This window comes from Copidosoma floridanum, unplaced genomic scaffold, assembly GCF_036245765.1.
Source record: "Copidosoma floridanum isolate Cflo_tuat_1 unplaced genomic scaffold, Cflo_Japanese_pri ptg000011l, whole genome shotgun sequence".
NCBI lineage: Eukaryota > Metazoa > Arthropoda > Insecta > Hymenoptera > Encyrtidae > Copidosoma > Copidosoma floridanum.
The window spans coordinates 1,026,625-1,052,207 of record NW_028321888.1 but is presented as its reverse complement, the minus strand read 5'-3'; the positions used below and the strand labels follow the sequence as shown (position 1 = coordinate 1,052,207).

The window sequence follows — 25,583 nt, the reverse complement described above, 5'->3', positions numbered from 1 at the left end:
ACTATTGGGACATGACCGAGTACTGGGACATCGACCTTAGTTGTAGAGCTTTTTCGTCTTCTGATATTACACTGGAGACGTTTGTGTCTAAAGCACCTTTTTTTTGTAGAGCTCAGTTGTTTTCGTGATTTATAGATGAGCAGACTGGTTCATGATGCTTGCCCGTTGGAGACTGCTCCATTTGTTCGAGTTTATTTTTTCTTTGTAGCTATTGAGTTCACCCAGCGCAGACCCCGGAGAGGATCGGTGTTTCCTGGTTAAATGCTTAGAGTCAAGAGGGCAGTATAGGGTCATCGATCGCCGGGGTTTCCAGCCTTGCGACGAACAACTCCGCTCATTACGTCTGCCAGTGAATGACTGACTTGACTTAATAGTGACCGGCTTTATATAGTATTTTAGTCGACGAATCGTTGCCAGAAATGGTAGTAAAAAAAAATTTGTTGGTAAGGTAGTTGAACGTTAGGTGGCCCTTAAAATAACCGATGAGATTGATGGTTAAGCAGCGAATGTAAATACTTATGATAGCCCTGAAAAAGGCCAGTGGTGAAATTTCCAGCTATTCCTTATTATTATTCTTGATGATGGAGAGCTGGCTGCGGGTAGCTTGACTCTTACCTTCAGGGTTTCTGTATACCGAGACCGTGCTAGATGGAAGTACGCCGCTGACCAAATAATACTTTGTCTTCGGGTCGTTCCCCGGGTACGACCGCTCATCGTTAGTCCGGCAAGTTGGCTTGGGGAATACCTTTTCTGTGGGTATGCCGTTGGAACGAACCACTAAGAAGGAGGCCGTTGTGACTGCCCCAACTCCCCAGTATTGTTTTTCCTGGCTCGCTGTTGTAGCAAAATTTGCTCAGGTAGCATCGGGTTAGTTGAAAAAATGGCCATGAAACCCCAAAATACTAGATCAGATTGTGCTCTAGCTAGACACGTCTTCTGGCATTTCGCCAGAGACATTGGCATTCAGAAAACCTTTTTAATGGTGGCACTCGTCTATCTCGATAGTTCGGGACAGATTTTGACGTAAGTCGCTTATCCATAACAGAACAATGTGGTCAGTAGCCGGGATACCCAGCTGCACGACTTCTAGCTCTATGCTTCATGCACTGCCGGTGCTCGACTGTCGTATTTTGTAGTTTACTCGGGAATACAATAACCAGAATTACGTAACTCTAATGCAGGTAGCTCTAATTTTACTTTTACGCCACCTAGCAAATGCTACTAATAGTGAAGTGAAAAGCTCGCATATTTTTACAAAATGTTGGGCTTATTTAATAATACTGTTATCCATTTTTTTTAAGATAAAAACTATACTAAAACCATTTGAGACGTGTAAAGAATCAGTATGTAAAATGTCAGCAAGATGGGCTGAGTAGTCTTTGCAGTTAGCGATTGCAACAATTTTAGCGACTTTGCTTTATTTATTAGTAAGATAATCTGTAGAAATGTTACAATTTTGTTTGTATAAAAAAATACTGAGATAAACTCACTTAATTTTTGAATAGATCCACAAGTTATTATTTTAATATAATAAGTCAAAAGAGGTCAAGTATGCATGAAAGCGTATATATATATATATATATATATATATATATATATATATATAGGTACGTTATTATGACGAAAGTAACTGCCAGGGTTGATGCATAATTGTGCTTCTCTTATCTCTTTCAACGTTCACTTTGATAACTGTTATAAACGTCCTTAAGTAAAAAAATCACGCTAGACCTAAATGAAAGATTGCAAAAGAATAAAATGAAATTAAATCAATCAATAAATTAATAGAAACTTGTATGAATAAACTATTGAAAGAAAAAAAAATGAAAAAAATTACAAAATGCTTGCAAATTTTTTGAAAATTAAAAAAATTAATGAGAAAATTGTGTCAAGAAATCATTCATTCATATGTTCTACAAGTGAAAAATTATTTAAAATTAGTTAAATATTCATTAATATACAAAAAAAAGCAGCTTCTTAAAATTATTGATTCCTATGATTTAGAAAGGATTATTTAATTAATACAAAAAGATGTAAATCAAATGAATAGTTAATTATTTGATAAAATGTACAAAATAACAGACCCGATATTCAATAGCTTTTGGAGAAGGATCAAATACACTGACCTTTGATTACATTAATATAAAAGATATCCCCTGTTTTACAATTTTTATATTAAGTTTATGTATTCAGTTAAGCACATAAAAAAAAAATCTATTTCGAAGTTATATAATAAGAAACATGTTGAATTGAAATAAACGTATGTATATGAAATGTCGGTAACGCCACAGATGTAGGAAATGACGATAGCATGATATCCCGAAGGTCGACAGACAACAAGAATTATATTAATTATTGGGATTTAATTAAATTTTTACTAAATAATTTAATTGAATATGAATATTAACTGATCTGTGGTTATTATGCCACATTAACAAAAATAAACAGTTAATATGTGTAAGAAAAAAGTCTATTTCGACCTTTGAGATTAGGTAACTTTAAAAGAAAATAATTTATTTGATATTTGTACGAATTATTGCATTAATTTATATTTTTTTAGATCCTACTTAGTTGCAATCAGAATTCAATTTGCAAATCAATTTGTTATAAGAACAGTAACTTTAAGAATGTAAATAAATTGTCAACATTCACTCCACTATACATTAGTGTGATCGCAATGTTGGTAGTTGTTATTCATACAAAATAAATGTTTTTCTCTTCTTACTGTTTTTTCTTTGCCAATTGATACACTTTTGATACTAACAGTAAGATTATCACTAAAAAATTTGATTAAAAGAACAATAAAAGCTAAATTACCTTGTGCCTTATGCACTGCACTAAGGCACTCTTGCGTAACATAACAAAACTAGAGATGATACCCAAAAAATTATTTTTTAGTTAAAATTTTTCTAGAATATTTGTATTTTTACACGTCAGTTATTTACTATCAAGTAAAAGTATTAAATTTTTTTTTATTTTTCGATTAACATAAGTAAGCATTTTTTTCATTTCTATTTCTACATTAACTTATTTAGTAGTTACGAGTCACACTATCCCGAGGAAAAAGTAGTTAATCTATAATAGGAATCACTTGTAGCAGAGCAGATAAGGTACTCGGCTGGCGTGCAGAAGATTGCTGGTTCAATTTTTGAGGATAGCGTTTTTTTTCGTGTAGAATTAGTTTAAGGCGATAAATTAGGTTCAAATTCAATAGTTGGATTCAATAAACTTTTTGCTAGATATCATTTTTGTAGAATCTTCAAATTTTCTAAAAAAAAGACTGTGCCCATCTGTGCGTTTAATAAAATAATAAATGAAGAAAGTAAAAAGTTATAATAAGGACATGAAAAAAATTAAATTGTTAAATAATAAGTGTAAAAGGAGAGTACACTTTTAATGCGATCACTGCCTTCTACTTGATAAAAAAGGTATCAGTTAATCTCATGCATAACTATCTTAAGGGTATTAGCATGTTGGTTATAAACCAACTTCTTAATATGTACATTTTTAAAGAAAAATATTCATCTTTTCAACAATGAAATGAAAGAAGGAAAAGTTTCGATTATGGAAGTAAAACTGCTAACAAGTCTTATATAACTTCTCCTAATCGTTGAGTACAGTATTGTGATCTTAAAATGTCTGCAACAGAAATTTTATGATTTGTCCGTCACTTTGGATTGATTATAGGGTAGGTATGATACAGATAAGGAGCGGCGTTTGCACAGTGGTAAAGATGCTTGTTGATGATACAACGTCGTTCTAGGGGACGTGGATTCGATTTCCGGTGAGTGCAGATTTTTGCAAAAACTGTTTTCACCGAAAAATGTTCCCATGAAACTTCGACTATTTTGTGGCGGATTTTTCGTGAAATTTACCTTCACAGTGTTTTCAGAATTTTTTTCTTGCCCCACAGGTCTTTGGGCCTGAGTAAATGCAAAACAGTGTTAGGGTTATTGGTAGGTATTAGCGGGTCCGATTCCAGGCACTAGGCAGGGATCGCAACCTTTAGCAGCGAGGAGTAGTCCCTGAAACATGGGCTTTCTCCGGAGATGCTAATTAGCCTGGATCTGATGTTTCAGCAGAGAGCTCTGGATTAACCCTTGAGAAGTGGACGTCCTAAAATACGAATTCTTTTCCAAGGAAAGGCTACACAGTGGTGAGTGGACCTAATATACCGTGGGTGCAAAGAGAGTCAGATTAACTGGGAAGGTGTTTCATCGGAGATATTCGCACTATGCTCATGGTAAGATAGGTACGATATTAATTAAAGGATTGGTAAATCGGTGCAGCAATGCACCCCTACACATAAGTGGTAAATGGGTGGCCCTAGTGACTCGACCGATAGGCTGTCGCGGTAACCCGGTAGAATGAATTGAAAAAAAGGAAAAAAAAAAAAAAAAAAAAAAAATTCAGAAAAGATGATAATAATTACAAGCCATACTCATACTTTTGAAGAATGCATGATATCCTAATATTTTTACGATACCCTAAGGCTGATGTTGAGAATTTTATCTGAATATACAAGAATATTCAACCCAACTTACATAGAACTTTACGGTGCTTTAAAGTGAAAGATGCATTTTCCATTTTGAGTTGAGTCGGCTAATGAAACAGTTAAACTTATAATATCATCTACAAAATGCTTTAAAATTGTATTGAGCACAATCACACAGGAAATATCATCAAAAATTGTATATTTTACCAATTTGTTAAAAGTATGAACGCTTAACATGGAACTTGATCCGTTTTGTATCAAGAATAGGATAAATGTAGCTATTACCAAACAAAAAGTTCTTACATATTTTATAAATATGTAATTATTAATAATGTTTGCAATGATTATGTTACACGTCTGCGGTTTAACTTTTTAAAGCACCAGAAAGCTCAATTTAGCAAGATTTTATGAGTAAAATCTGTTTCAAATAATAGAATGCATCGTTTTCAAATTTACAGAGAATCAGACTCTAATTATAATGCTAACAAATACTGTTAAAAACGCGGAATGGCAAACATAATAAAATTTAAACAACCGGCAGCTGTTTTTTTCACTGTCATTAGTTAGCATAAATAAAATATACTATATTCTTAAGTCTTATAAATTATAATTGTAAATGTATGCTGACTTTACATTTTTCTAGTTGCAAGTTATGCATGTGCTAGTAGTGTTCAACGTGCAACATGAGATCAAATTGTTTAGATAATTACTTTTATATCATAAGTTATAACAGTTTTTTGATTTATTATATATTTTGCACACTAAATAAGACTAAAAAAAATGTATTTACATCTTCCACTTAAGGGACGTAATAATCTTAAGTTGTATGCAGCAAATAAAACATTTAATATGTTGTAATGATTATAAGTGAAAATTATTCTTATACGAAATATTATGCACTTAAATAATTTTTTTTCTTTTACATTTTCCTCTTGAATTGATCAACAGACAAAAAAAAAAGTAAAACGAGTTTTTCAATAAAGAAAAAGCTAAGCCCTTATTGTTATGCTTTCTATGAGATATTCAAATTAGGAGGAAGTAGAAAGAGGGATATCCTTATCGTTATGAAAAAATAAATTATTCAGTGAGAAGCTTATTTCACACAAGATCATACGAAAATGCTTTTGCAAAATAGGTGTTCTCGACCAGAATATCTCGCACGGAGAAATTTATACATATATTTACATTCCAATATTGTAAAGTTGTATTGTCCGGGGCAGTCAGTTTTTTTCTCCACGCTTTTCCACGTTTCTTCACGAGTTTTTATCTGCTGCTCCGTAAAATAAAAAAATTTCTCCCCCTTCATGCTTCCTCTCTTGCACCCACAAAATTTATTCCACTTCTCTACGCCCCCCTCCCCACTTGGTGTTTTTGAAAAAGTTATATTTAATAAAACTGATTAATAGATTCATAGTAAGTAGATAATATGACAATGAATAATAATAAGAAATAAACTTATAACTACTTAAGAGCACATATAAAAACATATTACTTATCAATCAAATAATAAGAGAATTGTATTCAGTTTTATCTTGTTATTTTAATACTTTAAACTTAATTGATTGTTAAAAGCATAATAGAATATTTATAATATAAGTAATACATGTTCACACACAATATTTTAAATTATACAATTATTTTTAGATGCTATTTAAATCGATAGGTTATTTAATATTATCGATAGGTAATTTATATTGAGATAAAGCTATATACAATTAACCGTGAGAGAACCTAAATTTTTCTAAGTATTTACCAACTTTATGGAAACTTTGATCTTGTGATTTATTTATAATTTTTAAAGTAATAAAACAAGAGGAAGTTGTTTTCTGAATTGAGTGAATGACATGAAAGACGTGTATTCTAAGTTATTTTTCTATCAGAACTTAAGTCCTAATTTTTTTCCAGTAATGATTCCTTTTTTAAGATAGTACTTGAATAACTTGTTGACTCTTAATCACCTTCTATTACAAAACCCATGAGATATACTTAAACTTCTTATTCATATTACTATTGCACTTTTTTCTAAAGACTTGTCTAGAGACCTTTAAAACTATTAAGAATTTCTAGATGAAAGGTTATATAAATGTTTTTCTTACTTTTATCTACTCTTTTATAAGTAGCACTGTCGATAGTATAATACACAGTTGTTGTTCCAGAGATCTAATTTAATAGTTTGGTATTAAAAAAATAAGCGTAATCATTGCGTGATGTTAAAATAACGTTATGTATCGGTCAACTTTTTTAACTATCAAAAATATCTAAACAAACGTCCTGGGTTATTGATTATAAATATATTGATATACACAGACGTCAGAAGGATCCCTAGGACGCACCTAATCCATCCATCTTTTCAGCGAACATAACATACTTAAGTGTAGAATCAAAATCATCGATAGCTTTTTGACTAACGGAACCTTTGCAGTAAGAGTTAATAACGAACATAATGTAGAACCTAATATTGACATGAAATCGTATGGGTGGCGAGGGGGCAGGAGGGAAAAGAAAAGTTAAAAAAACGTATAAAATAATTAAAAATGATCACAAAAAGTCCAACTTCTTTATAGTTTTACGACTGTCGCATGGAGGGGTGAGAGAAAACATGCTATACTTAGCTTCATTTGATAAAATGGTGTAGTTTAGAATATTTTAGAAGCTAATCTTCCAATTTTGGTAACACTGCTGTTCAAGTGTTAGGGTAATTTCCTATTTTTACCAATTTTTTATTTGTCGTGATTGATCATCGGGAGTCATTGGGTTAGATCCCTATTTTTAGCCCCTTGTCGTTTTTACCTAGGACAGTTTTTATTTAGGGTTTTAATGTTTAGTATTGTATTTACTTTGTTTTTTTGTAGTTTAACTTTCTTATTTTTGCCTGGAAAATTTCATCTTGACTGCTTTAAGCGTTGTAATATGTTATATTGATTTTACTTGGATGTTCAACTACACCTTACTTTTGTGTTTTTGTAGGATTTGTTTAAGGTAGGGTGTGTTTGTATTTTTGTGTACTTCTGATTCATTTGTTCTTTTGAGGAGATCGTGTAATCGTCTTTAGACATTTGTATTAAACTTTTTGGAGTTTTGATAGATTGGTGCCAAAGATTTAGTTGCTTCAGACCGGTAAAATATATAGCATTACTAGTCAGATGATGGTTTTATATGTTACAATTTATTTTTGGTTAATATTTTGCTTTTTTCCGTAGAATAAGGATAAGAGCTGTAATTACTTTGTTAACTTTAGGACTATTTTTTCATATGGTTGTTAAAGATTAACTTGTCATCTTGTGTGACTCCTGGATGCTTGACTAATTTCCTGATAGTGATTTAATTGTTCAATACTGTGATTTGGCTGTGTGATTTTGGGAGATGAGGCTTGTAATTTTTGCTAAAAATGATACACTTTGTTATTGCTGAATTTATCTTAGTTTGAGTTTTTTTATAGAAGTCTAGCAGTAGTGTGTAATGCTGCTGTAGGCATTTTAATGTTTTATCTTTTCAGGAGTGACTGTAGAAGAGTGTGTCGTCGGTAAATCGACCGTACTTAATGTCGATGTCGTATGGGATGTAAAACAATCAACGATTATAGAATTAAGTTAGGTTAAGAAAAATTAAAACTTAGAAATTCATACGACCAATGGTATACAAGCGAATGTTGATACATCTAAATCATTGTATCAAGAGGTGCATATGCATAGATAACGGCACTTTCAATACAAGCACTCTATATCCTCCATACATGCCCTTTTTTCTCAATATCCAAAATACTCAAGACTCATAATATCAAACCACATTAATTCTTCTTCAAGAAAATTTTCTTAACAAACAAATAAGAATGAGAAAAATATCCTCCCCGGGTGTGGATCGAACACACAACCTCCTGTTTACCGGACAGTTGCTCTATCACTTAAGCTACCGAGGAGCTGCACATTCACTCGCACCATAAGCTTAGATAAATTTCTTATTCTTAATTTTCAGAGCTGTTTTTCACCATAGCCCGATAAAGTTATGTGACTTATGAGTTATGTGACTCTAATGCTTGTCGGTAAATTAGAAATTCATACAACTAATAGTATACAAGCGAATGTTGAAACACCAATTCATACGTATTACTTGGTGAAACTAAATACCAAGTCAAAGATTTCAAAGTAAAGTAAGTAAGAGGAGATAAGGCCTGTGGGTCAATGACTGACTCCTACCAAACAAAAATTAAATTCAGTCGTTTGTTGAACAAATCTACGAGTTCTACTTTTTATTTTGAAGTTTAGACGTAACAAAAGTATCTCAATTAAATGAATATATATGTATAATATAAATATATACCTTTAAGTTGACACAATGAGATTGGATAAAATATGTGTGAACTTATACGTGCTATTTTTTAAATTGATGGTTATTTTATGATTTTGTAAATAACATGATTTAATTCTTACTTTAGAAATGATATTTAATTTTTTTAATTTAAACTTATTTTTATAATAATAATTTTATTGCAAAAAAATAAAAATATTGTTTGGTAAGATTTGAACATAAGAGCAGCTTAAAAAAAAACGTAAAAAGCATACAAACAGTGTTATAATATAATTAAAAAAGGAAATTGTATTACAACAGACATGTAGCTTAACGTATCAAATGAGAAATTTTGATTGTCAAAATTGCAAAAAAAAAAAAAAAAAAAAAAAATGTAATTGAAATACAGATTTCACAAGATATTCAAGATTAAATAAACATACAAGAACTCATTTAATTTATCAGTAGTAACTGTAAATAAATTTTCAATCGTTTAGTCAGTTCAAAAATACGTAATAAATTACATGATTAAGAATAAATATCGTTTTTCTTACTCTTATGTATTTTATATGAAATGAATTTAAACAAATAAATATCGTAAGAAAATTAAAACATCTACTTTTTTGGTTAATGCAGATATAGAGTTATACACAGCTGCACCAATAACTTTTAACGAAAATTTAAAAGGAGCTTGGAAGTTACCAATAAGCATTAAATTTTTCTTCTTTACAATTTCAAGATATGTTTACGAACCTATTTTGCAATTTATCACCAAGCAATTCACACACTCATTAAATTATAATTTTATGTTATTAGTTAAATATATTTTACTCACTTTCAGAGGCAGCTTGAAAAATAAATTCCAAAATTATTAGATATTTTACGAAAAGTAGCTTAAGATAATTTATCCATGCAGTAACTTACAATTAAACACATAAATTATACAATTACACAAAATATGTTGTGTGTTGTATTTTTATATACAAAACATTAATTATAACGTAGTAATCAATACGTACTGTAAATTCTCCAGTAACAGCATCAAATCCCACATGTACTGTGTGTTCAAAATTAGTAGGGTAGCTGATATTAGGCTTGTCTTTATTATCCTTTGTTTTCATTTTACTTCTACTATTTTTTTTCTTTCGGTCATCAACGTCAGGTTCTTTCGGTAATGGACGCATATCTACAGGGATGCTAGAAACGGACTCACTTCTGGAAATAGAAAAGGCATTTGATAATGTATTTAAATCTTTCACTGCATAACTCAAAGAAATCTCGTAAGTTAATTAACGTTAGAAAGTTTTTAAGCTTATCAGACTGAGGAACTATGACTAAAAGTATCTCCGAACTAAATAATTTTTATTAAGGTGGTAACTGCTGTAGAAAAAAGTCTAACATATCAATGCTAACGAAAAGTTATCTTCGTAACAAGTAGTACTTAGTCGGAAGACATATATTAGAAAACAAAAGATAATTAATTTTACTTAATCAAGCGTAACCTCCTCGCAATCCCATCCCATAAATACCCGGACAGTATATCTATTTATGTATAATGGTCTGCTCTAACCCCATTCTTTCCTTAATGTAAAACCCGAGATTCAATGATAAAAATCATGTTGACGATAGTAAAAAATAAAAAAAAACGTATTTTAATATGCCAAGAGAGTTTAATGTTACATAAAGAGATTTTTTTGTATTAGGATTCAGGCAGAAGAACGCACAATACTGTTTTTTTAACTTTGAGTTAAAAGTTACGACAGTATGTATAAAGTAATGATCATCCTGCATAACTCGATAAGATGTAAGGAGTGATCAATTATCACGGGTGGACCAAATAAAAACGTTAATAATTAAATAGATTTTTTTTAAAAGCAACGGTTCGATTGCCATATTTGCCAGCCTCATCACGCTAATTTTATTAACTCTAACCAATACTCAAAAACTATATAAAGTATCAATACATAAAAAATACATGAAAAAGTTACCTATACAAAGAATAAATAATTTTCAACAAAATGACACAATAAACATTTTGAGTGCGAAATCACTCGTGTCAACTAGATCATATGCCCAGTGAGATAATTAAATAGTATCTGATTTAACAGTGTGCTCATGTGTCTTATACATAGGTAGTACTCAAAAATTGAATATTTGTTATCTTTTAAAATTTGATACAAAGGTGAATAAACTTTACTTAACAAATTAACGTCCTCTGTCCTGTTAAGCGCATTGTTCGTTAGACTAATATATACTATTTTGGATATTATTCTTTTTTGAAACTTAGACTCTCTATCAGAGATTATAATTAAATTTTAGTTGGAGTCATAAAAAAATTGAGGCTATGGTCAGACACTACTAAATATTGTTTATAAATGTTTTCGTGTTTTTAACATGACGCGTTAATACTCTTTGTGTTTCACTAGTGTACTCAAGGGACTGTCAAGGCAAGAAAACTTATAGATAATCTCTTATACTATCAAGAGTTCTCGTTTTGTATTTACCTAGCTGTATAAACTTATTAAAAGATTTTTCAGTTGAAGGAAAAATGATAACGTTGTATGACTTTAAAACAATTTTTACATTTTTTCAAGAAGTTATTATTTAACAACCTCACTGATATAATAAATTTTAACGTTGTGCTCTTAAATAAATCATTTTAACTAGATTTTTTTCATGAAAATAAAATTCTGTATTTTAGCTTTGTTTGCGAAAGATATTAAGTAATTACCCTCAAGCAGTCCTTGTCTTAATATTGAAATGTTGATATTACAAAAGGATAAGTGTGATGACAAAGCGGTACTATTATTTAAGTTGTAAATTACATTATCTTGTAAGGATAGCGGGAAAAAAATTCAGTGTTTAGGTTGTTAATGTTTCCTTATTATACCCGTTGGTGGTGATCTGTGTGTGTTCTTATTGTTAAAGTTATGCCCAAAAAATTAATACTATTGTTATTTTGGAATTCATGTGTAAATATTACATTTTTATTCAATCATTACAAATGCTCAAAAGTTTTTGAATAAGCTTTTCATAAATATAAATTACAGTGTCATCTACGTAACAAAAATGTAAAAAGGGCGAACAATTATATTTACGTATTCATTCTATAAGAAAAATTATTTCGCAACACGTCATTACTAGATCTACAAATAGCAAGGAAATAGATGATTCTCTAGGGTATGCCACAAGATTGCTGGTAGAAAGTATCAATAAAAAACAAAATATCTGTTAGTAAACAAAATATGTGTGCAGTCACTGATAGTTTTAAGTAGAATTTTGTAATTTTTATTAATACAAGAGTATCTTCTGTTTATGCTATCAAGGACTAGATTGCATGGAATATTGTCAATAAGGACGTGACGTCAAGAGACATTTAAATGAATTTATGAAGGCTTATATTTCAATTTTTTTTTATTTATTGTAAGTTATTATCTATATGAGAGACTGTTTGGAAAAGATACTATTATAAAATATTTTAGATAGGAAATATGTAGAAATATTGACAGTTGAAATAATTTGTCAAAGAGGAAAATCAACTTTGTAGATTTTGGAAGTGCATAGGCTTTACATGCTACTGTATTGGTTTGGGTAATTTATAAATTTGTTAATTTTCTTGCCAAGACGTTTCAGTCATTAAGCAATTGTAAAATTTTATGTGTATCTTTTTGGAATTGAGTAAGAGGATTTTGTTCAACTGTTGTTTAAGTATTAGTATCGTTAAGTAATTTAAACATTTCGGCATGGTATTCACCTTTATCTATGAAAACAGTGATACACCCTATATCTGCTCGTTTAAAAAATGTATGAGGATTACTTTTAAGAAACAAAGATTCACATGACTTACATGAGTCGAAAGATAGATTTAACTAATTCCACTAAAAAAGAAAATACGCAGAAATGTCAATATTGAGTTATTCAGATACAAAGAGTTACAATGCTTTTATTTAAATAAAAAAAACTACAGTCTGGAGCACATAAAATAATCTACTGATAAGTCCCCAGTCTCTCAATAATAACAACGTTTCAAAATATTGTTTTTTATTTACTTTTCAACATAATCTGTGGAAAGGCTATTACATTGTTATAGCGATGGTCTAATTTAGACCATCTTTGTAGTGCGATTTGTTAAAATCCTTAAAAATCTTCTTACTGCGTCGGTGACACGTTGCTGTAAGATCTTGTCCTGTAAGAGATTTTTTTAAGCTAGGAAACAGGTGGTCATCATTGGATGCTATATCTGGCAATCATGGTAGATGTCCATGAACTTAAATACGTAAATTTTTTCCTATACAATGAGTGAACGATGGGCTGGAGCATTATCACGATGCTAACAAAACTGACTTTACCTTTTTTAGAGTAGGCTGACTGGAGTTTGGTAATCCACCCAAGTTTCATTTATAGTAACAAGCCATCTAAAAACTTTACTGCAATTTTTACGGTAGAGTTTCAACTTCTTAATATTAACCATTTTTCTATGTAGTTATTGATGAGGTATTAACTAACAAATGTGGTAATCACCTTGCACAGACTGCACTTTTAATATGTTTACAACCTTATGTATCTGAAACAATTTTAATTTACGATCTTTCAGGACAAAGTAATGAATTTTTTCAATTATTCTTGGTGTGATCACCTATCCACTGTGTGAATTGCTGCTAGCAACCTCTGGTGGTTCCAAACGGGGTAAGTTTTCAGAAAAATCATGTAGGTCTATATATAAAGTAGGCAAAAACCGTACAACTCATTTCGCTAAAATCCTAAAGTCAAAGCATACTGTTGACTAACAGTATTGGTAAAAGTTGTAGATAAGCAAAAAAAGAGTTGTACGGTTGTATTTGACAAGAATGTATTCAGTAATTATAATTTTATGTATGATAATTCATATAACCACGAAAGTTCCTGCAGGACTTTAAAGTAATATGCACTGCGCTTGCGCAGCAGATGACAAAGACAATGCAACGTGTTATTTTACTCGTTTTACTATGCCATAAACATTCATAACATTACCATTATTGCAAATATTTTTATCAAATATCGTGTTATAAATTCCTTTTTTATACAGTATTTTCACCGGACTGGCCGCTTTGATCGATTGTCTTATCTCCTCTAAACCAACTCATATGGCAAATAGGATGTCCAGAGCAAGACTCATTACTCATGTTCGTACCTTCTATTTAAAACTCTGCAATTTACCTTTTAATCATTAAGTGTACAAAAGCAGAGTCTTTTAATGTTCCGTGATATTCTTCCTTTATTTCTTTAGGTGTTGAAACTATAAAACGTAAGCATTTAATCACTGCTCGTTTTTCTAAGTTTTCTATTCATAAGAAAACTTTTAAATTGTCTACACGGACAACGATTTGGCACTGAAACAGCCTATGTAATTGAAGTATTTGAATTTAACCATATCTTTAAGATATAACAGCCCTGAGCTCGACTTTTTACAGTCAGAAGATTACACTGTGTACGTTCAACATATCATTGAACAGTGACGTGTCAATCGCTGGCGCCACCAAACTCTTACGGTAGGCTCTCTAAAGTTCAGTGGTGGCACTGAACGTTCAGAAGCCAAAGAGGGGGAGCGCTCGAGCTTGAGTCATGGGACCATTTTGGCACGTTGGAAGGGCTCGGCTTCTTTGTATATATAGGTGTACTTTAAACATTAAATATTACACCGTTTTTTCTATACCTACAAAGCTTGTCGTTGACTCAGATGGTTAGAATGCTAGCCATTGAGACATTATAGATTATAATAAGGGGTCATGGGTTCGATTCCCGGTCAGGGCACTCAAATTTTTTCTGATTGTTCCGCTTGGATACCAAATCCATGACACAGACCTAGAATAAGGCTTAAATTTGAAAATTAATATTGATAATCATATACTTGCCTTATAAATTTACACAATTAAATAGCTCTATACATATCTGCATAAAAAATTTGTAATCGTGCGATCATAACGTATGCTCACATATTTATTCACGTCGTATTTTCCAGTTAAGTTTACTTAGTGTACGAAAACAGTCATGCTTATAAGTATAAATTAAAACAGTAGCAGATTCTCGATGCCCAAAGTGTACCTATCCAATGTGCCGAAATAGTCGCATGACTCGAGCTCGGGCACTCCCCCTCTTTGGCTTCTGTACATTCAGTGCTACCACTAAACTGTAGAGAGCCTACCGTAAGAGTTTGGTGGTGCCAACGATTGACACGTCACTATTCAATACTATATTGAACGTATACAGTGCAATCTTCTGCCTGTAAAAAGTCGAGCTCAGGACTGTTATAGCTCCAAGATGCGGTTGAACTCAAATACTTTAATCACATAGGCTTAATCACACAGTGCCGAATCGTCTTCCGTGTAGTTAAAAATGCTACTGTTAAAAAAAAAGCCAAGCTATAAATCTGTTACTATAGATACAAGCTTGTCTGGAGTGGGCCTATATGGTACTAGCATATATCTGGTCTAGTGGCACTATCCCTAAAATAGGCCTCGGACCTATCGGACAGACTGCGTACAACTATATATGTAAAAGCGTACAAGAGAGACTAACGGGCTGGAACATGAATAAAAAGGATGCACGAATTAAAGAAGTATTTAAGCCAAGAGTATTATACATGCCAAAACATTACTCGGAAAATGTAGGTAACAGACATATATAATATAAAAATAAAAGATATTGATACAATTGAAGATAGGTCAATAAAATTGTATCTCAATTTGAGTATAAATCAAACTGTAACAAGAAACTGGGATCTTTAGGTTAAGAGATAAATTACGATACTTTGGTGTTTTAGTACACAAAAAATGATAATGAATAATAAGCAATAAAATTATACAAAAATGAAAATGAAAGACTTCTGTGGTAGCGGCTAATGAAAAGTAATTAAAAAATTCAGATACATCATTAAAAAATAGGTGTAGGTATCAACTAGAATAAATTTATTTTTTTTAAATGAACAAACGCAAGGTCTAACTTATTTATAAAAATAAAAAAACAGATAATCCACAGTATAATTGCTAAAAATAAAGCTGCTACTTTTTTAATAAAAATAAAAAGAAGAGAAAATTAGAAATGTGCGGCAGTTAAACTTTTAATGACTCAGTAATTATTAAATTCCTGTACAAATTAACAATAAAATAACACGAAATTTAACACATTTCCTAGGCAAAAATTTTTTAATTTTAAAACACTAAATAAAATTCAACTGATAAATATAAAAATGGTAGTCCATAATACAAGTCAACAATTAAATGATTACAGGTGCACAACGTTTCGGTGGCTGTTAGCTCGTATTGCTATTACTGTTAAGTGACAAGTTTCTGCTCTGTGGATGCTGTATCTTTAACAAACAATAATATGTCTTTTTTGACAATACACAAATTCTTACTACAAAGTTTTTAAAGAAAGTACATCATGAATATTAACTGACACCAAGTACATTGTTTTCTATACATATAATAAATAGATAAAATAGAGTTAGGTGCATATTAGCTATTTTATAATAAGAACATTTTTATGAAAATAGTTGAGTGCATATCTTTTACTTCAAAAATTGTTTCAGACGCCAAATGAAGGTAGAACATAGCCACCAAAACGTTGCCCAACTGTTATTATCAAGAATTTTGATTTTTATTATTAACTACCATTCCAATATTATGTACATAAGTGACTATAACATTATTACCAGCTAATAAATATTAAAGTTATGAAAAAACAACTTTTGATCTGCCAATTCTGAAGTAAAGTTTTTATACAAAATATAAATTCCACTTGTAATTACTTCAAGAGCCTCTGGTAATATTTTTTTATTACTCCGGGTTAGCACAACAGCATATTGGCCTAGGTACTAGGGCCATCCACTCACCGCCTTTATGTGGGGGTATACTGCCGCACCCATTTAATCAATCCCTGATACCGCACGTATGTCAGACCATGGGCATAGTGAGGTATCTCCTGTAAAACATCGTGCCAGTTAAGCTGGCACTCTCTACACCAATGGTGCATCGGATCCACTCGCCACTGTGTAGCCTTTTCCCGGAGAAGACTCCATATTTCAGGAGGTCCACTCCTTGCCGGTTAAGCCAGTTCTCTCTGCCGAAACATCAGATCAAGGCTAATTAGCATCACCAGGGAAGTCCTGTATTTTCAGGGACCACTCCTCGCCAGTGAGGCTAGCGATCCCTGCTTGGCATCGGATCCGCTAATCCCTACCTACAGCTCTAACACTGTTTCACATTTATCTAGGCCCAAAGACCTGTAGGGCAAGGAAAAACCCTAGAATTACTCTGAAGAAAAATTCCACGGAAAAACCCGCCCTGTAATAGCCGGAGTATTATAGGAACTTGCTCCAGTGATAACAGTTTTTAAAAAAATCTACACTTACCGGAAATCGAACCTACGACTACTAGAACAACGTTCTATCAGTAACAAGCATGCTTACCACTGAGCCAATGCCACTCCGAAAATGTGGTTATAATACTGATTATCTGGATGCAACTTTTAAAAATATGGTACATTCATGAATTTCAAAGAAACTGAATAAGTGATTCAAGATATTAAAAAAGCATGACAACTTTTGTGACTCAGAAAAAACATTAAAACTATTTTTTTCAGACTAATAAAATATCATTATAATGGATGTAATGAATTTATCTCTATAATAAGGAAGAAGAGTCCTATAATAAAATTTACAACATTTTTAAACAGTAGTAAATTACCTAGATTTTTTGAGTTCACATAATAAATTACGTCAAGAAACAAAACAAGTTTGACTTAAAGTAGCAAGACTATATTTATTAGTTTAAAAAGATTGCAGATACTATAAAAAGTATTAAATACTAATGATAATAGAAAAAGAAGTACATTCATAGATAAAGGTATAAGGCAGACTGACAGAAAAATACATTTTTTTGGACAAAGGTGTATTGCAAAATTTTAACAATGCAAATCATACAGATTAGGCAATGAGTTAGAGAAAATAGGACATAATAACTGTTGGTATGCGAGGAGGATAGGTATGAAAGACTTGAGGCAGACCAAATAAATATATGTTAAGTATATTTATTATATAAAATGTATTGGTGTACAAAAGAAAAAAGGCGGGCGAGATGCTCACAGGTCGAGCGCCGCAACGGATCTGTAGGTATTAGTACAGGTACCGCAATAGCGAAGCATGGCACGCGCGGGCTTGTAGGTGCCCCACTCCTATATGTATGATACTACTATAGATCGGAGTGTAACGTTGGTAATACAAAAAAACGCAAAAATATACCTATACCAACAATAACAAAAGCAGAGACATCGATAGGAGTAAAAAATCGTGAATATTGAATTAAAAAGACTAAAAAGTATCAATACAGAAGAAGTTTTTTCGTGATATTCTTTTATTCACCATCATTTTTTTTTCTTAATTACACGACTATATTTAATTAATAAGTTGTTCAATATATTATACATACTGAAACCAGTGCTTTTAAAGAAGTGATTTTACTAGTGATAGCAGTGATACAGTTTGATAATTTATAGATAACTTAAAAGTCGTATATGTAGATCTTAGGAGGTAAGTTATCTGTACTTGGAACACAACTTAAAGCCTAAGCTGGTGCTGTAAATAACTCAGACCTTATGAACAACTCGAAGATTATATGGGTTATTTCAAAGTTGCTGTATGGACATCTTTAGATTCATTTAGTACAAAATGGTATTATAAAAATTACTAAAGGATGGTGGCGTGGGAATTAGGCGTCGTAACAAGCAAGGAGCTCCTAATATTTTTTTTTAAAGTAGGGTTTATTTCTTGAACATTATTTATATTAGTCCATTCTTCAATATAGGTATTACAAGTTTTATAGAATTCGGTTGGGTAGTTTTGTTTTAAGCAGCTTAGCCACTATAGTTTGAAATGCAGTAATTGTTCAAAAATATATATTTTTTTAAGAAAAGTGGATAATGTAAATTTAGGAAAATTTAAAATTTAGTCTTACAACTTCTGTACAAATGATAGTCACTTAAATTACTAAATGTGATCATCTTTCCACACGTCATATAAAAAGAAGGTAATGCACAGAGTTCTGATTTTTTTTTTTTTTAATAATATAAAGTAGCTGATACCACAGTTTACATAATTTTCGAAATCCGCAAGAGTAAGCATTTAAAATTTATAACTGCGTATGTGCGGGTAGTCAATACCAAAAATTTTTCGGACAATCGGTGTGATCGTGAGAACTTCTAAAAACATAAACAAACAGCAATTGATGCCATATGATTCTGAAACTGTTACTTTAAACAAATAAAAAATAATGAATTATGGATGTATTTCATGTTTTTGCATTCTTTCTTCAACAAAATAGTACAGATCTTCAAGGTTTTGTTTATGAATTGAGTAGAATGACTCGAGGCTAATTTATTTTTAAAATTTTGTATGCATACAAATGCATTATCATTTAATTAATTTCCATTCACTATAATCAAAATTTAAAAAAAATTATACTAGGTTCAACAAATCGAGTTTTAGGGCTTGATAGAATGTTATCAACATTCATAACGTTTTTTTAAGTAAAATTATTTAATGACAATTAATTGGTCAGTTGAATTCGTTATGTACATTTTGAAATAAAACAAATTTTTAAAAACTAGTTACTTTAATGTTTCAAGACAAAAAACAAACTTTATAAGAGAACTTACTTTTTTTGTTGTGCATCTTTCTCCTGATTTTTCAATGAAATTTTTTACGTTAGAAGCGAATTTCGTACTGCGTCTTCATCCTTAATCTGTGCAATAAGCTGCAAGAGTATTGCAAGTGAAGCTTATACATCAGAAGCTCATAATATCGACGGTTGCTACGAAAATAAGCATAGCTCAAGACTTCTATCGAAAATAAGCAAAGCTCCAGAACTTTATCGAAGATAAATACAACAGGATGACTGGTAACGAAATAAAGTATTACTTGTTGCTATGCTATGAATAAAAGCACCGTTCACTGAATCCTAATGAACGAAATCACATCTTTTTTTCATGCTATAGTGAGCTTCCCAATAAATAAATCACAACCGTTCTAGTGTAAAAATTGTGTTTTCACTGATTGGAGCCCAGGGAGGAGGATTTTTCTTAATAGTAGAGCAACAAGCAATGCTTTTTTTTGTTTTAAGTCAAGAAGTCTTATTTATCTTTGTAGTAGCAGAATGAACTTCACTTATTTTCCTTGTAGCGAAATGGGCTGCACTTTTTATCCTCATTTCGAAATGGACTGTGCATAATAGTAATTGAGTCATGCTTATTGTAGTCGAAAGTAGAAAGAAATTATTTTTTGATTTCAGTTCTTCCGTTTTGCTTCATGTCGTTAGACCAGTTGAACTTATAAAATTGTACTTATTTTATTTAGTATTTATTACTTTCTAGCAGGCGTCCATACATGCAATATGCAGCGAGTGATTTTTATACGTCATTGTTTATACGTTTTATACGTTATCGCTTATAAAATCTGACTTTCAAGTGTACAAAAAAACTGCAACGTCTTTTACGGCACATTACAGGCTTTTTACAAAGAGTATTTTCTGTATATCAATACGTTGCTGATGTGACACAGTGAATTTGGTATGTGGATGTATGTATTTAGGAACGTGCGTTTATTGTATGTTAATCACCGAAAATAATAATTACGATCAGTAATAAGTATTATCATTGTGTTGAATGAAACTAATATTATAAAACTCAAAAATTAATCCAAAACTCATGTTTCATTTTAACCTAAGTGTATAAGTGTAGAAAAGAAGGCAAACACTAGGTAATAAATAATACTTAAAAAACGTGATTTTCTATGATAATTGAAAATCTGATTAACTTATTCAAAAAAATAAAGAGAAATTTTATTAAAATTATGAAAAATTTTCACGAAACTTTATTAAAATTGTCTTGCCACCCCAAAGTTCAATAATAGTTTCTATGTAACCCCGGCTGTTTTGTGGCTGGTTTTTCCGTGAAATTTTCCTTCAGAGTAATTCCATGCCCAACAAATCTTTGGGCCTGGGTAGATGCAAAACAGGGTTAGGAGGTAGGGCTTTAGAGCGATCCAATGCGCCAGGCCTTACCAGCGAGGAGTGGTCCCTAAAACATGGGGCTTTTCCGTGGATGCTGATTAGCCTGGATCCGATGCTTCGGCAGAGAGCACCAGCTAAACCAGCGAGGAGTAGACGTCCTGAAATATGAAGTCTTCTCCAGAAAAAGGCTACATTTTTTTATATAAAACAAAAATTTAAACATTAATTTGTAATTTCATATCAATTGAAAAAAAAATTCTTACAATGCCTTGGACAGGTACACACAGAGATTCTTTCCCTTTACAAACATGGTGTACGTTCGGTCTTCACTCGCGTGGGGGCGTGACATCACTCACTTAGCCGAGTGAACTTCGAGCGTTCATTGAAAATTCGGGGGAAGGAACTACGTTCACTGGGATTTTCTAGTGAACGCACTCGTAGAGCCGAGTGAACTTCGAGCGTTCATCTAGAATTAGGAGGAATGAATTGCGTTCACTAAGATTTCCAGTGAACGCACTCGTGGAGCCAAGTGACAGCCTAACCTTCACTGAAATTATCGATGTTTGTATTATTACAGCTCACTCACAACTATTGTCTAAAACTATACTTAAGTACAGCCGTGTTTTGATGTGTATAGAAAAAACTCAGTATTAGCTATAATAGTAGAATAATGGCCGATGCATTTGTCAGCTGCATATTAAGCAACTAAGGATTCATGGATTTAGTACCAACATTTGAAGGTAACATAAATATTTGCTTTAATTGCACTTATAAAAAAGAGTATTGTTGTATTAAGAGCACACATTCACAACATCTTCCCTTGAAATTCACATTGTCTTTAAATTTTTTTATTTTTCTCTGTCTTTATGTGTTTGAAACAAAATTTTCCACTGTACACAATCTATTTGCAACAAAAAAATAAATCTTATTTAAATAAGTATATCTTAGTAGGTAAGTGAAAGTCACATGAAGTGTCACAGTGATTGTTCTAAAACCTTATGTCAGAGTAAAATTCAAAGTGACAATTTCATATTAACCTCTGTAATGTTGTGTAGCTAGCGATCAAGGGAGATTAGAATTTGAAGCTAGGAAGTAAAATTATATGTCCTTTCTTATGATGACAGTAACTGTCATACTATTTTGATAGTTAGGATAAGGTAAAGAAAATTTGAGTGTAACAATTAAGTCATAAAATTTCAAATTTTTTTCAAGTCCTTGGCCTAAGAGCAAAATATCACAGTGACCAAATACAGGTATTCGATGGGAGTAATTACAACTACTATAGCCAGTGTGGCTGAAATTTTGTGCAGGTAAGTTGACAAAAAGTTTTCAAGTGCTTAATAAACTTGTGGTACCCAGACAAGAGTACACAAAAGGATTTTAAAGCTGCCAACATCGGTTTGTGAGACCACCCATAACCTCCCTCATCACTGTATTAGCCAGTTGTAGGCATCTGAATATTTATACCCATGCATCACACCAAACTGGTTACTGCAATTTTTTCTAGCATTATCTTTAGGAATATTAATGCATTTTCAATACACGACAATGTAGCTTTTGGACCAGTAAAGTTAATTAAATAGTTGCTGTATTCAGTTTGGTTTTGTATACTAGGGTCTAAATGAGTATACACATTCAGATACCTACAACTGGCTTATACGGTGATTAGTGAGGTTGTGGATAGTCCCACAAACCGATGTTGGCAGCTCTAAAATTCTTTTGTGCACTCTTGTCTGGGTACCACAAGTTAATTGAGCACTTAAAAACTTTTTGTCAACTTACCTGCACAAAATTTCAGCCACACTGGCTATAGTAGTTGTAATTACTCCCATCGAATACCTGTATTTGGTCACTGTGATATTTTGCTCTTAGGCCAAGGACTTGAAAAAAATTTAAAATGTTATGACTTTTTACACTCAAGTTCTCTTTGCGTTGTGATAGCTTATCCAGTTAATATCAATGTTACTTTGATTTTTCACTACTTCATTATTAATTTAATTGTTTTAGTTTTTGGTATCGAAGAGAAACAATTCAAGTCGTACACAGAAGAACAAATAGAAATGTTTGTTTCAGAAGCTTATAATAACAAACAGAAATTTCTAACTAATTTCAAATTATTTAAAACCTTAGCTTTTTCACCTACAATTTCTTTAGCAATGATACAGAATGACGAAGCAAAGACTGAAAATCAGAGTATTAACGATACAGGAATAATTGATTTGAGTGATGCTCCTATCGATGTTCTTATAAATCATACTCTAAACGTTTCCAAACTAGACCATAATACAGATAAAAACAATAACGTACCGACTGAAAGTGAGATCTTGAGCGAAAATATAAAGACATTTGATCATTACGTCAAATTCTATTCTGAAAGTAAACATTTACGCTTTTTTTTACACAAATTTATTGTTTTTATTTGAAAAAAAAGATTGATTGGGCGAATGTTTATTATTATATTTTGAAGACTTGTATTTTTTTGTATTTAGCAGCTTTTGAGACTGATTTTTTTAAATTTGTTTATTGCAGTTCCAAAAAACAAGTATCTTTTTAATTTAATACACACACACCTAGATCATTATGGCCAAATCATATTGTACCACTACTCAAAAACCAAAGATCTCCTCCGTCAAGATTTATGTAGAATTATTATTTTAGCAAAAATGAAAGAAACTGTAAAATCAGTTACGCCGTATACGTAAGACTATTTACACAATTATTTTCTCGGTAAATAAAAGGTCGATTCGTACAAAAAAAGCGATCCTACATCAGTTAGAACTACTCTTGGCCTTTTACGTAGATAACGTTACAGTCGAGACTGATTAGTAGTAACGCTTTCTACGAAGACAAGCACGGCTCCAATGTGTTAATAATACAATAAACAGGAAATTGGAATTGTGCCATTCTTCGTAAGAGGTGTAGTAGAATGACGGAAAAAAAATAGTTGATAGTACATACAGAAATTGTAGCATTTACTCACATGTGTATACACAGTATTGATATTTCATACATTATTTTATAGAATACAAAGTACTGAACTAGATAAATTAGCTGAATCGATCATAGAGCTTTTTCCAACAGAAAGTAAATCTTTGTACTTTGAAAAATCATCGGTATTTTATGGAAATAACATTCGGAAAAGGAAGAACTCTGATGGATTATTGTACAAGGAGTACATGAAGTATAGAATATTTTTGGGTCATAAAGTGCAACTGTTGAAGCTTAAAGAAAGAAATGGTGCAACACCGGACACAGTAAATCATAAAGGTACTATATCATTTAATGCTTTAGTAATATATATTTCACCAAAAACCAATATTTCGCTGAAATATTTGTAATTCAACTTATAAAACTGTTTCCCGACATGTAATTTAATTAGCATTGATATGTCAGATTTAGAACTAAGCTCAACGCATGAGTTTGATGAAAAAAAGCGCACTGAATTAGAACGAAAGTGGAAATTATCATTTGAGATTCGGCACACGAAAACAAGCGCCTACAAAAAGGCTGCTGATATTTTAAACAAATTGAAAATTGTAGAGACATCTATAGGTCCTGCTTTGGTAAGTGAATACGTTTGACATTTTTATCTGAATTTATTGTATGAACTTGTCTTCATGTTTTTAAAATAATAAATATTACTCTGCTATCACTTATATTACTCATAAATTTATAATTTTACCTGTTTTACGAAAATACGAAGATTGAGTATCATAAACATTTTTACTGTAATATTGAATTTCATAAATATTATTCTTTGGATACAAATAGACTTTGATTGTTTATTTGGTAAACAATCGGTTTGCCCAAATTGGAATGATGCTGAAGACAAAATAATAAACTATTTAAAGCTTCAACAAAGTATATCTCTAAATGAGCCATTAAAAAAGCGAAAAAAAATTAAAGACAATAAGAATAAGGATGCGGCATTAAAGGAAACCTCAGAAATTTTTGTCGCAACGATTACGGTCAATTAGATGATGTTTTTACCGTAATAAATACGTGCGATCCAACTAAACGTACGTATTTCATTTCGATCGAGGAGTAAAAATTTCTACTTATTTTTTAAAAAGCATTTTACTCGCATCCTGTGCATTAATTTTTAAGTTGTTTTAAATAATTATAAGCAAGTAGAGGATTGTTTTTTAGTACGAAGCATAGCATTTTTGTTTTTACCCAGTATTATAATCTATAAAACGTTTGGAAAATCGAAAAAAACGGGATGTAATTGGACACCAAATCCAGAAGTAAAAGCTCAGTCTTTTATATCACATATACAGGTACAATTTTTTTTCATCACTTATGTTATGATAACGTTCAAGTTGATGAACGGATCCATTTCATATATAAACCATTATTTTACAGAAACATAAATATTTAAAGAAATTGATTAAAACCAAGAAAAATTTTTATGATAAGCAGGGCTTTAATTTTCAACCTTACGTCGTAGTTTGAGGGATCCTTACAAACTTGACTTGTTTTTATGTTATTTGTAATGAAGTTTCATACAATTTTGAGTTTCCTAATCAAGCCATCGATTGCTGCTTTAAGCTCTTTTTTGCGTTCAAATTAGATTACACATATGCTTGTTGTCACATTTGGTCATTTTTCCAATTGTATATTTATAAATTACCGAAAATAAGAAAACCAATAGGTGCAAAGATAATAACTGAATTGTCAATAGAACTTGATAAAGAAAATGAAAATAGTAAAAATTACTTGAGAGTATTTCTTTTTAAATAAAAAATAATACAAATATGAAATTA

The 25,583-nt window shown here is 31.4% G+C and overlaps 1 protein-coding gene and 1 non-coding gene across 5 annotated transcripts in view; both read right to left on the bottom strand.

Annotated features, from left to right (window-relative positions):
• Positions 1 to 25,583, bottom strand: part of Pak (serine/threonine-protein kinase PAK 3-like protein) — a 463,040-nt gene that overhangs the window by 331,020 nt on the left and 106,437 nt on the right. For all 4 annotated transcript variants that reach the window (XM_089590045.1, XM_089590047.1, XM_089590043.1 and 1 more), the window contains exon 3: positions 9,796 to 9,991. In XM_089590045.1, coding sequence (XP_089446171.1) covers positions 9,796 to 9,991 — 196 coding nt within the window. The remainder of the gene's footprint in view (positions 1 to 9,795; positions 9,992 to 25,583) is intronic.
• Positions 8,336 to 8,408, bottom strand: TRNAT-GGU (transfer RNA threonine (anticodon GGU)). Its single transcript has one exon. It is a non-coding gene; the product is annotated as a tRNA-Thr (tRNA).